An 18,064-nucleotide genomic window follows, 5' to 3' on the forward strand; every position below is an offset into this window, starting at 1 on the left:
TTAAACATTAATGCTTTTGTCTCCATGGTACGATATCATTCATGTGTGATTATGTGAAGAGAAATTAATTTATTTTCCTTTATTCCTTTTAGGTTATTTTGAAGGTATTCTTTATGTAATAATAAAAAAAAATTGTAACTTTAGGTTGTGCGCAGTTCAATTAAATGTTCTGGCTTCTACTCTCTCTGTCCCAAATAATTCGACTCGGTATTCTATTTCGGACCCTCTCACATAATTTGTCCCACTTCACTTTTATCATTTTTGGTAGTGGACCACATATTCCACTAACTCATTTCTACTCACATTTTATTATAAAACTAATACTTTAAAATAGAACTCACATCCCATCAACTTTTTCAACTCACTTTCAGTTAGATTTTTTAAAATCCGTATCGGGTCAAAGTGTCCCGAATTATCTGGGACGGAGGGAGTATGTTTAATTATTGTCTTGATAATAGTAATCTTGTGTTTATGAAAATCATGTGCTACAAATAATGAACTTATCTATACTATGATGAGCTTATATGATGGACGTACGTACAGTGGATTATAATTTTGATATCATGTGCAAAATAGTTGTTTGCACATTTTCTGTTTGAATTATGAAAAATATTAGTACTAATTTTTTCCTTTTTTTTATTGTAACTTGACTTTCTTGATTTGTGCATCATGATGAGATTCGTTGTCTGAACAACTATCTCTACAAATATTATTAATTCTCGATCCATGTAAAATACATGCATATACCTTCATTTTATATATATCTTCTCTTACCCCATTAATAAGAAAACAAGTAGCTAGTACTACATTTAAATTCATAGTAAATTTCAATATTCCAAAGAGAGAGAGAGGCGTTATATTGACTACTGTAGTTAAGTTATACACCACATTATACAATATATATAAACCAAAATACCTAATAAATTATGAAGACTCAAAGGGGGTGAATTCATTTGTATAAAACTTTATACTAATTTATTATACATATATAATGTTCTTTGAAAACAAAAATATGGAAGATATGCATGATGAACTCATAAGTGATATAAATTTAAATGTAAAAATCTCATAATAGCATAATATAAGAGGATTTTTTATTTGTTTCTTTTGTAAGTAGTCTTTATCCATACATGTAATTCTTCAATCACTTTTACACAAAAGAAAGTGATTGATCATGAACTCCTTTCCTCCCCTATTTGTTACTACATTCTTACAATTTCTCAAAAACATAAAAAAAATAAAAAATAAAAAAAAAAAAAAAAAAGTTATAATTACAAATCCAAAGCATAAAATCACAAGAGATTCTCAATTTCATCAATATACATCTATTTCAACACCATGATTTTACACATACCAACTAATACAACAACACCGAGACGCGAAAAATGCAATTTGTTACATAAAAAATCAAACCTTGTCATTCTTCCATTCACCAGTGTTGATTGCTTGATGGATAACTATTCAACGAAAGGCCCATGACCGGAATAGCGAAAGAAGTTTCTAGAAGCATGCGTTGCTGAAATGACTCAATCGTCGCGCTCCCTTCGATCATATCCTTCACTAAATCATTATAATATCTCTTCAATTTTTTAAGCATGCTCAAGTACTTGAGCTTTAGCCACTTGAGCTTCGCCCTCTTGCATAGCCTGAGCAGGAAGAAGCCGCGCCGCGGCTTCTTCCCACCCAGGCAGACGGTGGGGAGCCGCGGCCGAGACCGGAGGCTCCACCGGAAGGAGGAGGCGGAGTGGCGGCGTTGGCTGAGGCTTTTTTGTTTGATGAGTTCAGTTTTGGAAGACATTTTTTTGGTGGAGTGAAATTTGAAGAGAGAGAAGAATGGTTGACTAAATAGAAGTGGGATTGAACAACTTTTGCATCTATTATAAGGTGTGACATTACTACGTTACATGTATACATCTAACGTGGCTAATTTCGTAAATGTATGTTGATTGAATTTTTTAGTTTTTTTGTGTCATATTGTTATTAGTTCGTAAATTATCATCATTTAAATAATACAATTGGCAATTACTGTTGTCGGTAAGTAAATTAATGTATTTATTTGACTAAGCATGCAATAAAAATAATAAATATGAGGTGGTCGTTCCAACTAATCTCACGTATGACGTATATTAGCTTCATCTTTATTCATAACATTGGTTTAATATTTTAATATATATCTTTATATATAACGTTATTTTCAAGAATACAATCCGCAAAAACATGAAATTTTAATTGCTGAATGAAAGCAAATATAAAGTAATTAATTGTATTTTTCATAGTTAATTTGATTTTATACACTACAATACTAAAATATCCTAACCTCATTTCCGTATAAGGTAGTGAATAGTGATAGAGCATGTAGACTTATTTAAAGTGATTTAATTTAAACCTAACAGTGATGCCATCCACCAAACTATTAGGTTCAATTCAATTATTGGCTTACTTTGCTATATCTCCATCCTAAAATCCAGTTTTAATTAGAAAAAAGATTCCACATATTTTTAAATATACATGGCTTTTGATAAAGACCGGGTTTTGGAAATCAATTTCATGGATTCACTATTATCTAAATACCAAGTTGAACTGAATCCCTCTTATAAAAGATAACAGTTTGTATTTGTTGTGCCACTTTAGATAATTTCGCTTAACCACCAAATATTTGTATTAGGCTATTAGCTCATAAATATTCACTATTGGTCATATGTCAAAAGCCCAACTGAATGGTAGGCCTGGCCTGAAATGACTTGAAACATTGGCTTTATCGAAACAAATGTCTCGAATTATTGGGCCTTAACCACTCGGCCCAAGCAACGATTTGTATTACTCCCTCCGTCCCACGTAATTTTACACAGTTTGACTTGGCATGCGTTTTAAGAAATGTAATAGAAAGTGAGTTGAAAAAGTTGGTGGGATGTGAGTCATACTTTTAAAGTATTGGTTTTACAATAAAATGTGAGTATGAATAAGTTAGTGGAATATGAGGTCCACTACCAAAAATGGTAAAAGTGAAATGGGTAAAATTATGTGGGACGGACTAAAATGGAATACTGGGTAAAATTATGTTGGACGGAGGGAGTATGTTAATCTAAATTTAATTTAAATATATACTCCTTCAGTCCCGGATAATTCGGGTTACTTTGATCGGGCACGAAAGAATTGTAATGAAAAGTGGGTTGAAAGTGAATTGCTAAGTTGGATTAATAATTCAAAGAAATTAATATAGAAAATTTAATCCTATTTATGTTAAATGGTAGAGAAGCATATTTAATTGTTGTAGAGTATGCTGCAATATTGTCAACCTATAACTAAATATAGTCCAAAAGCACAATCCATGAGTTTCTACATAAAATCGACAAAGTAGCAATTTAAGATTGCAAAGCTCCAACATAGAAGTGGATAAAAACAGGAAAGCCAAGGCTTGCAATAAACCCAATTTCACAAAGCTCTTGCTCAATAAACCTCAAATTAATTCTCCACCATGAAAATAAGCTTAAAGTCATGTGCTTCCATTTGTTTACAATCCTTATTCTACACACAACAATGGAGAGCACAAACAAGCAAAGCCCCAAAAACCTTCACTCTCCCTTCCCCCTCTCCGGCAACATCACCTTCACATCGCCGCCACCGCGCCGCCGCTCTCCTTCCACAGCACCGCGATCTGGCTCCTCACCCGGTGCCCACCCCCATCGCTCCACTCCAGCCACCCGAACGACGACTTCGCCCCACCCACAACCGCGAATCCGGCAGCATCCACCGCGCCCGCCCTGGCCTCGAACGTCACCTCATACGACAACTTCTCCCCCTTCTCACCGAACACCAGCTTGCTCGGAGACACACTCACCTCCACCCCGGGCGGCGCCGCCACCCCCACCTCGTACACGGCCCCGGCCCCCCCGACGTTCGTCACCGTCCTTTTATACGTGATCACGCCGTCACCGCCGGTGAACACAACGGAAAACGAAGGGTAGTTCAAGTTTCCGGGATTCTTGAATCCCAACGCATCACAATCCACCGAGGAAGCATCCTTCGAAAACACGGAGATCTTCTTCGAATCGAATCCGATTGTGCAGAGAAATCCCAAATAATCCGACGTCTCCAAGTCATAGACCAAGCCCGGGTCCAGGGACCGGTTCGGGTCGACATGGCCCGACCCGTGGATGTAGGCGTTGGACTCGCCTCCGGCGAGGTCGCTGAGATCCTTCCCGGTGTTGTCCACGACGTAGGCGGTGGTCATCATCGCCGACTTGATCGCCGCCGGCGTCCACGCCGGGTGCGCCTTCCTCAGCAGCGCCGCGAGGCCGCTGACGTGGGGGCACGACATCGAGGTCCCCGAGATGATGTTGAATTCGACCCTCCTCGTGTCGATGTCGATGTCGGTGGGGCCGATCGCGCCCGTCCACCCCGCGAGGATGTTGACGCCGGGCCCGATCACGTCCGGCTTCAGAATCTCCGCGGTCCGGTAGCTCGGGCCTCGGCTTGAAAAGGCCGCGATCCGAGGCGCGGAAGGGGAATTGCTGATGACGGTTCCTTTGAATACGATTGTGGCCGTTGGATTTGGATCTGAGGTGACATAGGCTCGGATTTGGTCTCCCGCGGCGGCTCCGACCATTGTAGCCGGGATGAAGTGAGCGTCGGCGAGAAGCTCCTCGCCGTTTTCGTCTAGATTTGCCATGATCATGCCGGCTCCGCCGGCGACGTGGACGGCTTCGCCTTTCTCGACCCTCGCATTGCCGCCGCGATCGCAGATCACGATCTTCCCGGCGACTTTCGACGGATCGAGTTTTCCGGTGTAGCAGTACTGGCTTCCGCAGTCCTTGGAGTAGACCAACGGAAGCAGATCTGCGCCGAGCGATTCGCCGGAGTAGAGAGAGACGCCTCCGTAGACTCTTCCGTCGCCGAGAACGACGTCAGCGGGGAATTCGCGGTCGAGCGTGGAAGCTCCGACGGTCAAAATCCACGGCGCGATGTTGACCGAAGTGTAAGCGCCAGGTCCTGAGTTTCCGGCGGAGCACGACACGACGATTCCTTCCTCCGTCGCTGCGTAGGCTCCGATCGCGATCGAATCGTGGTCGTACGGCGGCGCGTAGCCATTAGCGCCGACGGAAAGCGAGATCACGTCGACTCCGTCCTCGATCGCCTGCTCAAACGCAGCTAAAATATCGGAATCGTAGCATCCGAACGTCCAGCAGATCTTATACACCGCGATCCTCGCCTTAATCGCCATTCCTCTAGCTTCACCCTTCGCATATCCGAGCAAACTCGCGTTCCTCACCACCGCTCCGGCAGCGGTCGACGCTGTGTGCGTGCCGTGGCCTTCCGTATCCCTAGGAGACTTCAATTCATCCGATTCCCCCTCCGATTCGCCGTTCGCAGATTCGTGACCTAGATAATACGCTCTCGCACCGATAATCTTCTTATTGCACAAATTCGCCGGGAAATCGGGGAAATCTCCACATTTCCCCTTCCACCGCGCCGGAACGGGGCCGAGGCCTTCATCGGAGAAGCTCTCCCGCTCCGGCCAGATACCGGTGTCCAAAACACCGACAATCACATCATCGCCGTAGTACGAATTCGGCCAGATACCGAACGAATCAGCTAAACCTAGAAATTTAGGGGTTTGCGTAGTGTGAACCTGACGGATCGCGTCTGGCACGACGGAGACGACGCCGGGGACGCGGAGGAGCGCCGCGGCCTGATCGGCGGAGAGGCGCGCGGAGAAGCCGCGCACGGCGCGGCTGTAGGCGTAGAGGATCCTCGCGGGGCGGTGGTGCGGCGGAAGGGAGCGGAGGATGCTGGAGTACCAGTGGCGGTGGGTGGGGAAGGTGAGGGGCTTGTGAGAGTGGGAGACGTGGACGATGAAGGTCTGCTCGCCGTCGTCGGAGGAGGAGGCGGCGGAGGAGAGGAGGAGAGAGAGAGCGATGAGGTAGAGAGAGAGTAAGGGCGTGTTTGGATGAGGCTTCATTTTGTGAGTGGAAGTGAGAATCTCTGTGACCAGATAAATGGAGGGCTATAAAATGGGAGTGAGGAGGGATTGGTGGGTTCGGATAGGGCCACGTTTGGGGATAATCTTTTGGAGATATTTGATGAGATATTATTTGAATCATACTAGTAGCAATATTTTATTATATATGTGCCCTCTAATAATTGGTGGCTTATGATTTCACTATTTTTCATTTTTCAGTCATTTTCAAAAATAATGAACCTAATAATAAGACACTTTCGCAGGTATGGGTTTACTTTATTTTTATATTACTCCATCCGTTCCACAAAGATTGTCTCACTTTGACCGGACACGGGTTTTAAGAAATATAATGAAAAGTGAGTTGAAAAAGTTAGTGGAATGTGGATCCTACTTTTATATACTTCATTCGTCCCGCTTAAGATGACACGTTTTCCTTTTTTGGTAACTTTCTCTCTCCAATTAATATACTCAACCACTTTTTCTCACTCCTATTAAAATATTCATCTTTCTTTATCTCTCTACTTTGATACTTACACCCACCTTCTCTCTCTCCAATTCACCACTTTAACCAATAACTTCTAAAATCTCGTCTCGGCTCAGCAATGTGTCATTTTAGCCGGGACGGAGGGAGTATTAGTTTTATAATAAAATGTGATTAGGAATGAGTTAGTGGAATATGGGGTCCACTACCAAAAATTGTAAAAAGTGAAATGGGACAAACTTTGTGGGACGGACCGAAATAGAAAAATGGAACAATCTTTGTGGGACGGATGGAGTATTACTTTCAATCTGTATGTTTAACAATAATAATAACAATAATAATAATAATAATAATAATAATAATAATAATAATAATAATAATAATAATAATAATAATAATAACTCAGCCATAATTTGTGTCACAGTTGCCATTGCCAATTAATTTTGCCATAGCCAAAAGGGGTTAGGTGGGGTTTGTGGTGGGTGGATAAGGGTGGATGAGGGGGTAGTTGTGGACTTGTGGGTAAAAATTTAATTGCAACTTTGTTTATTTAAATAAATAAGGTAATTATTTATTACTAATATAACTGAGTTCACATGATTTAATAGAAGTGCTTTCATTTCTATTGTATCCATAAGTTCAAATACAAATAAGAATTTATTGATGTTATGAATGTGGCTAAATCATGCGTGGGCAATATTAGGATGAAATCAGCAACAAATATTAAAATTAAACCAACAAAGATCAAACGAATATATGAAATGAACCTAGCCTGAATTGCGTCTATGTAGGAAGAAGATATGTGATTTTGAGTGATTGATTGTGTGTGTGAAATGAATCTAGTCTAAATAGCGTCTACTGTTGGAAGAAGATATTACAACCCTATCATTTTCTTTCAAAGTCAAAAACAAAAGTCGTTTGCTCGATAAAAGTGAATAACGGCGTTGTCAGATGGACGAAGAACGGAAATGAATCCAAACAGGAACTGCCACACTAGGGTTTGGATGCTCCAAAGACCGAATTTAATGGAATTTTCTGGCTCGTGACACGTCACTTGAATTCTCAGTTGTTTTCTTTAAAGTTTAGATATTTCATTTTAATCAAGGGCGTTTTATCTAAGTCAATTATTGCATATGACATAACTCCAAGACTTGAAAATCTCTCCCTCTTCCTATCTTTGTCACACACAATGGGACAAGGATTCATTTGCCCTAAAATCATCAACTGAGATAAAACTCTACATAAGCAACAATTCATTATAACAAAGTAAAAGACAAAATATATTACAGAGGGGCTCTTTGCACATTGTCTTACCAACAATACCAGATTGTAAAAACTACGAAGCACTCCAATTTAGAAACACACCAGAACCGGGACGTGATCATGAACGTCTAGTTTATACCGTTACAATCACCTTGGCCGGTAGGAAAAATTCAAGAACAATGAAGTCAAGAAGGTAGAGACAAACGGCCGGAATCAAATTCGTGCAATCAAGATGCCAAATGCAGAGTTAGACAACAAGGTTTACAGATATAAGACAAGCATTAACCTCAAGATATTACTCCAAATAAAGTCGACAAAATACTCGAAACTAAATTCATTGCCAGAACAAGAATATAATTTGTAAACACAAGCAGTCAAGAAGTAGTTAATCAAGGAAAACAACGATGTGGGCGAGTTCATACTAGATATAGAATTTTGAAACGGTGTTTCATAAGCCAGGCAAAACGCCCGCTTCATCATCGTAGCATTTACAAGTCAACAAGATAAACCCAGACAAGCTACAATGTACCAGTGTTAATATATTCTCCTCAATCGTATACAAATACAATAGTACATTCACAATATACCTGTCGTAGATTAATGTCATTTGAGTGCAGCCAATCAAAGGAAACCCATAGCAGATCCGACCCTGACAGAGAGGAATAACATATAAAGTGCGATGAGGCCCGTTCCAAGCATCTTGTTAGGACGCATATCATTATGGGGTAAGATGACGAGTGCCCATATAAGTCCAATCAAGATAAACCCCAAAGTGTAGTACAAGCTAGGATCTTGTGGGATAGCGAACGAGCCGGGTTTCTCAGACCAGGCTCCCAGCAGCATCGAGATGCCCAATCCAATAAGCGTATTGAACATGGGACCCGCATAGCATCCAGACATAGCGATCTGCACGCCTTCCCCACCATTCATGGACAATGCAAGATTCGAAACCAGATCGCCCATCGAGTTGCCCCAAGCTAATACAGTCACTCCAAGAATGGAAGGATTGACACCAAGAATCATACCCAATCCAACAAGCAGAGCAACGAGCTCGTTTGCTATCATATAGAACCAAACTATGCTCATTAAAAACCCTCCTAAAACCCATGGAAGTAACAATCTCCGTGGTGGATGTTCTTTCCTTGTGTGCTTGTATGCGAAAACACAGAGCACACAACCAACTGAAACACCCAAGATATACGAAACTATTCTACTTTGAGAACTCAGTTTGTCCTGCGTATTCCATAGGCAAGCGAGGAGAATTGGTGCAAACAGAGCACATCCGACAGCATATACCCTTGACCAGTTTTCCTCCTTCACTAAGGGGATAGTGAGTCGCCTTGGAATTGTCAAAGGCAACTCCAGAAGTGCACATATCTTTGAAAACGAGAGTAATCGTTGCTCTGCATCTCTGTCTTCTTCATTCCATCCCCACACATTCTTGTCATCAGGAATCTTAACTTGATTTGAATATATTGCCACGTTTGAGGCCCACATCCACTGTGGCAAGGAAGAATGAGCCTGGCCCCCATCGCCATTGGTTTCAAGTTCAAGCAACGAGCCAAATGCAGACTCATCGTCTTGACCTCCCGAAAACACACTGCCCTTGACAGGGAGCAGAGGCGTAACAACATCCAATTTCAGCCTCTGCACTTGCTCCCTCAAAATCTCATTAGCAGCAACAGCAAAGGCATACACTACGTAAATCGCTACAAAAGCAATGGCGGCACCAACAGTCACTTCACCAACAATCAAGATCAACAGAAGGGCCATAAGTGTAAATATGAAAAACACAATATCCCTTATAAAGCACTTTTTATCAATCTGAACATCCTGATCAGCTACAGAAAGGGAAACAGCCCCAACAACAATGCAAGTAACGAACACCGCCCCTCCCAGCACACTATGAAGCCCCACGTCTCCAGCTCCCGTCCCTACGAAGGCTGCAATACTCGCAAACACATCAGGAGCGCCGTTTCCAAGCGGAAGCAGGGCAACCCCAGCAACAGTCGGAGAAAGCTTCAATAGACTCGAAAGCATCTCCAACGAACAACAGAAATAATCAGCTGCAGTGTTGCCCAACAGATAGAACAATGCAGCAAGCCAAACAGCTAACAACAAGAAAGTCCAAGGACTACCACTGCAATCACAGTAGTAGAAGTTCAGGTAGTCGAGAAACCCATTCAATTTGCACTGAGGCCGCGCCTTCAAGAACTCGCAACTATTATCGTACCCCTTGTGATCGAGCAGCCCCAAACAAAGCTCAGATCCATCACTATCTACATAAGTAGGATCAGTCCCATTTACAATCAAATTGGAATCTACACCCAATTCAACCATTCTCCTCCTAAACCCAGAAAAATCCCCTCTTGAGCTCAGTTTCGTCAATGCATACCCATGATCGTAAAACATAATGATCAAAGCTAAGGTACATAACCCATTGAAAAACCCTCGAAATCGAGAGCTTTTTCTGCCGTAAAATAAATGCATATGCCTCATCTCCCCCTCTAATTACACATGTAACTGCAATTACAGAGCTAAGAATAATTCCCCTAAACCCTAATCCCCAAAATTGAACCCGAAAAGGAAAAAAACCGTGTCTTGATTTGACTAACCTGCAAATAACGAAATGAATCGGATGGCAATCGGGTTCGAGAAATTGGGAACTAGGGTTCAGAAATTGAATTAGGATAGCTCAATCAGATGGCAATCGGGTTATTGGATTTCACTGTATGACCAAAAATTTGTTCTTTCCGAGAAGCTTCTCTCGGAAAACTGAATTTTCAATTGCCGGAATATAAATACGGATTTTTCAATCATTTGTAATTTGATGTTTTATAATTACATTTTGCCCCCTGGGTAATGCTTAATAACTAAAATGTCTCATTTTCTACCACCGGATTATCGTGCAGCTGTGGTAATCTTGAGGTCACGGGAAAAGAAAAAAATATCTAATGATAGTGGAAGAGAAGCAAGTCGAAGTTTAAATTATTGGAGAGAAATACATATTTGCTTAGGATTCACATTTCATATCGAGTGAAAAGAGTTACTCCCAAAAGAGGGATACTCTATTTTTACATAGTACGTGTAAGGAATTATTGTATTCATCTAATGAGCGCAACGGAAACAGATCTAGATTCAAATAGATGTTGCACGTTCGGTGGTAAACACAACAATTAGATACACTTACTTGTTGTGTAGTTTGTTTCCACTTATTGAATTATGCTGGTTGAATCCTCTACTATCGAGGTCCACGTGCAATTCAATCCGATACAGGAACTATTCCGATACAATTGTTATGTAGAAGAGCTTTACGTGTTTTCTATCTTATGACTCTCTTGTTCTGTGTTATGCGATTTCTCATTCTTCACAGTGAAGAATAAATAACCATTAAGTAAGTGAAGAGTCAAATCTCATTCTTCACAATGAAGAATTAAATAACTACTCCGTATTAAGTAAATGAAGAATTAGACAATTGAAAAATCACTAAAGCTCCAAAATTATTGGACTTATTAATTAATACTATAATTATAGCCCAACTATAATCACTTAATCTATATTAATCCAATTCTAGCTTATTTCCTTTCAATACATTCTATATTTCAATTTGTACCTAACTCCTATGTATCTATGGCTCATAAGTCATAAGTCATAAGTCATGCCCGCACGGACTAGCTCAGTTGCCTCCAGAGGTGGAGATCTGTAACAATGAGCGGGTGTTCGAATCCCACTACCACCGTGAGGATACTGCCACCTCTCGGGTACAAGCGTGAGGCCTCTGTGGAGGTGGATCTCCGGTGGAACAGCGGGTTGAACTCTCTCCTCTAGTGGGCCGCTGAGTACCATGATTTAACTCCCCACACTGATGTCGGGCCGGGGATGGGGCCCGCCTGGGTTGGCTATACAACCTTTTGTAACAATAACAATGGCTCATAAGTCATGGGTGATTGGCCAAGATCTAAATTTGTTGTAAAATACTATGTTACAATTATTCAATTTGTCGACACGCACTAATAAATTAAATACTCCTTCGGATAATAGAGTAGTCCGATGATTGAATTAGGACGTGGGTTGTTAAATCTATCCATCAATTTTTGACACGCAATAATTTATACTCCACTCCATTCAGATAAGTTAAAATAGTACCACACGACAAAGTTTGCACCAGTGGATAGAATTTGCCAAGGTGGCTCCTATACATTATTTCCAACTAAAGAGTTCATTTCTTTTTCTTAATAAATCTACTTTGATAATTAAAAGTAACACAAAATTATCAAAAATTAAGTTAACTTATTGAAAATTTTTGAGAATGTACAAGCATAGATGATGGAATTTAGTAGTACTATGACTGATAAGGTTTTAATACCCCTCACAATAATGTCAGATCGGATGTATGAGACCCTTAGGATTGAGATTTCAATCTTTTTATATAATACTCCCTCCATCAGAAATAGCAGTCCCATTTTTTCATTTTAGATTGTCCGAAAATAAGAGTCTCGGTTCATTTTTACCATAAATGGTAATAAGGTCTCATCTTCCACTATCTCATTTCACTCACATTTCATTTAAAATTAATATATACAAGTGAGATCCCTATTCCACTAACTTTTTTCCACCCACTTTTATTAACATTTCTTAAAACCCGTGTCACCCACGAATGAGACTTCTAATGGCGGACGGAGGGAGTAGTACTCTCTCCGTCCCTGAAAATTTGTCATCTATTTCCATCTCCGTTCGTCCCTAAAAATTTGTCACCTTTCACTTTTACCATTTTTTGATAGTGGACCCCCTACATTCCACTAACTCATTGACACTCACATTTTATTATAAAACTAATATATAAAAGTAGGACCTGCATTGCACTAACTTTTTCAACCCACTTTCTATTACATTTCTTAAAACTCGTGCCGGATCAAAATGTGACGAATTTTGGAGGACGGAGGAAGTAGTCGATAAGGTTTTCTCACAAACTAAAGCTAATGACTCGAGTTCTAGTTATCTTCAAAATTTTAAAATAAATAATTACTCTATTATTGATTTTTAAAATATAAAAAAGTAAGTGATAAAATGATCATCGTCGTTAAATAGGGACATAAAGATTGGATTTTTGCATTCACAAATTTGCTGCCATCACTCACACACGTAGAGTTCTCAGCATACACGTTTCTTCTTAATCTTCTTCTTAATCTGCTTCTTCTTCCTTCGATCGTTGCAATTTAACTGCACAAAACTCTATCTGAATGTAAGCCTTGTTCAATTTTTTTTCTATCGCAATGTGTGAATTAAGGTACTACTTCTCATGCTTAATGTACAACCACCTATGATTTTTTTGCGATTTTGGAATTTGCAGAGATGAGCTTCGCGAAGAGGGAGTACGAGTTCCTGAAGGAAATCGGGCTCGGGCCGAGGAATTCGGGCTGCTATGTCAATGGGGCTTGGCAAGGGCACGGGCCCGTTGTTTCTTCTGTGAATCCTGCTGATAATCAGGTTTTTGATTTTGAACTAATTTCGATCCATTTTTAGCTAATTTGAGAAGTTGTAGAAAAGTTGGAGTTACTGTTTTAGTGATTGGATGATCAGATCATGTTGTTGAATTTGAAATTGATCGATTGGATTTGAATTGGGGGGAAACCGGGAAAGTGCACGATTACATGAACTCAGACGATCTTAATTTGTGCATCATTGATTGGGAACGATGAAGCTTCAGATTATGATTCATTTATAAACTCAATCAATTGTTCATGTAATTGAGATTTATGCTCCTTTTTGCTGAGTTTTTCCATCAAAAAAGCTAGGTAAGGATGTTGTAAGATACATTTCGTTATGTGATTACTAAATCGGGTGTGAATCGTTTCCTGGTTTAGCCGATTGCTGAAGTTTCTGAAGCATCCACTGGAGACTACGAGGATGGAATGGAAGCATGTGCTGATGCTACAAAGATATGGATGCAGGTTCTGTTTCGATTTCTTCACGAATTTACTCATCGTGATGCAAAAGATTTTTCGATGCGTTTAGAAATGAGTTAGGACTATTATATATGACGTCTCGTCTTGTTTCAGATTCCAGCACCGAAGAGAGGTGAAATCGTGAGGCAAATTGGTGATGCGTTGAGAACCAAACTCCATCATCTCGGCCGACTTGTATCCCTTGAAATGGGGAAAATTCTTGCTGAAGGAATAGGGGAAGTTCAGGTTTGTTTGAAAAATTGGGAAGTGAAACACTCTTGTGTAATACATTTCTACGTTATATTCTTATTGTGTATAGTCTTCTTCTATAGTCATGTTCATTTGTGTGGATTAAATCCGATGGATCTTGCTTTCTATGAACTTCGATAAATTTTAAGATGGTGTTCAGCTTATTCTCTTTTGTTGGGGAAAATCATTGCAGGAAATAATTGACATGTGTGACTTTGCTGTGGGATTAAGCCGTCAGCTGAATGGATCTGTTATACCTTCCGAACGTAAGCTTGACATATTTTGCTTTCGAGTACTGAATGAATCATGTATACAAGCTTAGAGGCTTATGTGATTCAAAAGTAACTAATGTCGTTATTGTCTTCAATTTTGGTTGCAGGACCTAATCACATGATGTTGGAGGTAAGCAAGAGCTATCATTTTCTTCTCAGCTCATGATTTCCGGTTACTGTAAACATTGTTGTATCTGACATTCGTGCATCCTACTATGGAGCAGATGTGGAATCCCTTAGGGATAGTTGGTGTTATTACAGCCTTCAACTTCCCTTGCGCTGTTCTTGGTGAGTATATCGAATGAGGCTAGTGAGTTTTGGTATTATATAGTTGGCGTTATTACAGCCTTCAACTTTTCCAAATCATATTAGGAAAAATCAATAGTTTCAGTTTATGTTTAAGTTCTAATGTTATCTTTTATTGTGTGATTGTAGGATGGAACGCGTGCATAGCTCTAGTTTGTGGAAATTCTGTTGTGTGGTGAGTCCTTTGCTCTGCTATAACCGATGTTACAATCTGTTTATGTTAGTCCCAACCATAAATATCAGTAAATTCCATTATCATTTGGCATATTTTTAATCTAATATGTCAATGTTAGCTATTATAGAATCATTCTGTTTTATCGGAAATAGTTCTATTTTGGATACCATGATTTAAAGCCAGAGCAAAAATTGGTTAATGTATCTGTATACAATAGGTTTAGTTTCTTCAATCTATCTTTCCTCTTTATGATACATATCACGATTAAGCAGTGTTTTTGCCAAAACTGAATTCAGAAGGTTGCATTTATGAATTTCACGAATCATATTAAAATTTTCAGGAAAGGTGCTCCAACCACACCTCTCATTACCATAGCTATGACGAAGATAATCGCTGGAGTATTCGAGAAAAACAATTTACCTGGAGCAATTTTCACAGCATTCTGCGGAGGTGCTGAAATCGGTCAAGCTATAGCAAAAGATCCGCGTGTTCCCCTAGTTTCATTCACTGGGAGTTCAAAGGTACTATTTTATGTACTCACCACTTACCCGAATGAGTCTAATTGTCTAAGACTAAGAACATTTCATTTTTCCGAAGTATTAAAAGTTTGATTTGTGTTTGACTCCAGGTGGGTCTAATGGTCCAACAAACAGTGAATCAAAGATATGGCAAGTGCCTGCTCGAACTAAGTGGAAATAATGCCATCATTGTCATGGATGATGCTGACATTGAACTCGCTGTTCGCTCTATTCTGTTTGCTGCTGTTGGTACTGCTGGTCAGCGATGCACAACTTGCCGTAGATTGGTATGAAATTGATAAGTACCTTCCACTCACCTTAGTGGACGAGATAGTCGATGTTTGGTGCATAACTTCTTTTCCTCATCCTGAAATTGCAGCTTCTTCACGAAAGCGTTTATCAGAAAGTACTTGACCGGTTATGTGATGTCTACAAGCAAGTCAAAGTCGGAAATCCGTTAGAGAAAGGTACCTTACTTGGACCGTTGCACACTCCTGTTTCGAGGGAAAATTTTGTGAAGGGAATCGAGAAAATCAAATCTCAGGTATGTGCCTGGATCTTTCTCAATTATTGCCATATTCATCTAAGAGGCAAATCTTAGTTGTTTTTGACACGTTTCAGGGAGGAAAGATTCTCGTTGGTGGCAGCATTATAGAGTCTGAAGGAAACTTCGTGCAGCCCACAATAGTCGAAATATCCTCTAGTGCTGACATTGTTAAGGAAGAGTTGTTCGCTCCCGTTCTCCATGTGATGAAGTTTCAGGTATGGCTAGTTTTCAGCTGTCCGAAGATCTCCAGTTTGTGTCGTTACAATGGTTTCAAGCGTCTATTTTTTTTTGCAGACGTTAAAGGAAGCGATTGAAATAAACAATTCCGTGCCTCAAGGTCTAAGTAGTTCCATCTTCACTCGGAGACCTGAAATCATATTCAAATGGATCGGGTGAGTGATGCGACGCTCTCTTCTTTGCTGTTTTTAAGATAGAAGAATGTTTTCGTGTTACTGACTTAAAACCTATATCTTGATACAGCCCCCAAGGAAGTGACTGTGGCATCGTAAATGTAAACATCCCGACAAACGGTGCTGAAATCGGAGGTGCATTTGGTGGCGAGAAGGCAACTGGGGGCGGCCGTGAAGCTGGAAGCGATTCTTGGAAACAATACATGAGGCGCTCAACTTGGTAAAAAACCCAATTATGTTTTCAAGTTTCCATCTTTGTATCTCATATCGTGTCAAAATCCTATCGAGAATCACGGTCAGAGCTAACGAAGCTCGTTCGATCCAATTTCCTTTCTGACTATGAACTTGTTTCCATTTGTATATGCAGCACCATCAACTACGGAAGCGAGCTGCCTCTGGCTCAAGGGATCAACTTCGGTTAGTGAACACGAACACGGGAAAGCTCGACTCGACTCGGGTGGGTATGCTTCTAATGGCAAGAATCTATATTATCAGAATTTCTTGCTGGAGAAGATTCTAATTAAGGAGATATGGCTCTATCTCTATGTCCAGAATGTTTCAAACTATTTATGAAATAAATGCTGTTGTATACTTATTACTATTAAAAGGGTTTGAAAAAATAACTCCTACATTCTCTTTGTATCATCTATTCTTCTTACTATTGGATAGTGTAATGCCCCAAAAATTCAAGAATTTAAATAATTAAAATCTTTGTTGTATGCTAGTAGTACTAAGTTTGGAAATAAAGAAGATAAAAGGAAAAAAATTACCAAATTTTGTTTATGAAATTGTTAATAATTTTCTACATGCAATTTTTTTTGAATTTTCATAAAGCAAAAATTGGTAGATACCTAATTTTTTTCTTGACTGGCAACCATCTATAAGTCAATAGAAGATTTTATATGTACAATAAATAAACCAAATTGGATGAAACACTATTTAGCAACTAGTCAAACTCCATTGAAAGATAGGTCTAGTGTCACATTTTGTGAAATCATACTTTCTAATTCCACTTACATTGGGTATATGGATTATACAATTATTAATTAACTAGACTGTCATTATCTCTAAATTGGGGTTTATGTCTTTGATAAAGTGATACTTAACAAAATAAAAAGTAATCCAACTCATCCTTTTCACTTCAAAAAGTTGTTCACCAAATATATTTGAAATTGAAAAAATTATTACTATGCCATAGAAATGTGACATCTATGATTGATATTAGTTGTTTTAATTGACTTCTTTTTGCAGAAATCGGCTGCATTATTTTTTGTCATCTTGCTCGTGTGTGACTTGAGATGATGATTACTTCATTTGTCAAACAATAGAAACAAATAAAGAATTTTTGTTTTTTATTATTTATAATTGTACACTTATTAGGGAGAATCATGGAGATTATACTAATCGCACGTATTAGTCGGTATCGTAACATATAGAATAATATCATTTTGATTAATGTACATTTTAATGTTTTTAATATTTACTAGTAGTATAATTTAGTTTGAATTTTCTTTAAAAAATTAATATCAAATATACATGATCAGCACAACAAATATTCCACGCCTAGGCCCAATCAACTTGTGGTTTTAATAAATTGACACATTTGACCTTTTTGGTGATGGAAGGAAGACAATAAAAAATGGAAAAACTTTCAATTTTTACTACTCCTATAATGTATTAATGCAGTCCCCGAACATAAATCAATTTGATTGAAATTAATTCAACTCTATGTTTGATTTGGGGTCACAATTAAATTTCTCATGAACAATCCAAATATAAGTTCTTCACCTATATAACTCTTGTGCACCACAATTCAATTAAAGATTTTTGAGTAGTTACTCTTCAAAATAGTTTGTTATTGCTTGAGTAAATGACGGATCTAGATAGAGTTCAGGGGTCGACTGATTCACGCTAATCCATAATTATTGGAAAACTCCAT

At 39.3% G+C, this 18,064-nt stretch overlaps 3 protein-coding genes across 3 annotated transcripts; 1 reads left to right on the forward strand and 2 right to left on the reverse strand.

Moving 5' to 3' along the window:
* Nucleotides 1–3,430: 3,430 nt before the first annotated feature.
* Nucleotides 3,431–5,984, reverse strand: LOC125207404 (subtilisin-like protease SBT1.4). Its single transcript, XM_048106732.2, has one exon. It carries the CDS (start codon nucleotides 5,957–5,959, stop codon nucleotides 3,608–3,610), a length of 2,352 nt encoding a protein of 783 aa, XP_047962689.2. The 5' UTR covers nucleotides 5,960–5,984; the 3' UTR covers nucleotides 3,431–3,607.
* Nucleotides 5,985–8,108: 2,124 nt separating this feature from the next.
* Nucleotides 8,109–10,492, reverse strand: LOC125207405 (cation/calcium exchanger 4-like). The gene has a single exon (XM_048106733.2). It carries the CDS (start codon nucleotides 10,200–10,202, stop codon nucleotides 8,325–8,327), a length of 1,878 nt encoding a protein of 625 aa, XP_047962690.2. The 5' UTR covers nucleotides 10,203–10,492; the 3' UTR covers nucleotides 8,109–8,324.
* Nucleotides 10,493–12,788: 2,296 nt separating this feature from the next.
* Nucleotides 12,789–16,770, forward strand: LOC125207407 (aldehyde dehydrogenase family 7 member B4-like). Its single transcript, XM_048106735.2, has 15 exons — nucleotides 12,789–12,945; nucleotides 13,054–13,190; nucleotides 13,568–13,654; nucleotides 13,763–13,894; nucleotides 14,091–14,163; nucleotides 14,277–14,299; nucleotides 14,394–14,457; nucleotides 14,605–14,650; nucleotides 14,991–15,171; nucleotides 15,279–15,455; nucleotides 15,548–15,712; nucleotides 15,790–15,930; nucleotides 16,010–16,107; nucleotides 16,196–16,345; nucleotides 16,493–16,770. Exons 2-15 carry the CDS (start codon nucleotides 13,056–13,058, stop codon nucleotides 16,545–16,547), a joined length of 1,527 nt encoding a protein of 508 aa, XP_047962692.2. The 5' UTR covers nucleotides 12,789–12,945; nucleotides 13,054–13,055; the 3' UTR covers nucleotides 16,548–16,770.
* Nucleotides 16,771–18,064: the final 1,294 nt, after the last annotated feature.

This window comes from Salvia hispanica, chromosome 6, assembly GCF_029641045.1.
Source record: "Salvia hispanica isolate PSC_SH4W2 chromosome 6, Shi_PSC_v1, whole genome shotgun sequence".
In the NCBI taxonomy this organism is placed as follows: domain Eukaryota; kingdom Viridiplantae; phylum Streptophyta; class Magnoliopsida; order Lamiales; family Lamiaceae; genus Salvia; species Salvia hispanica.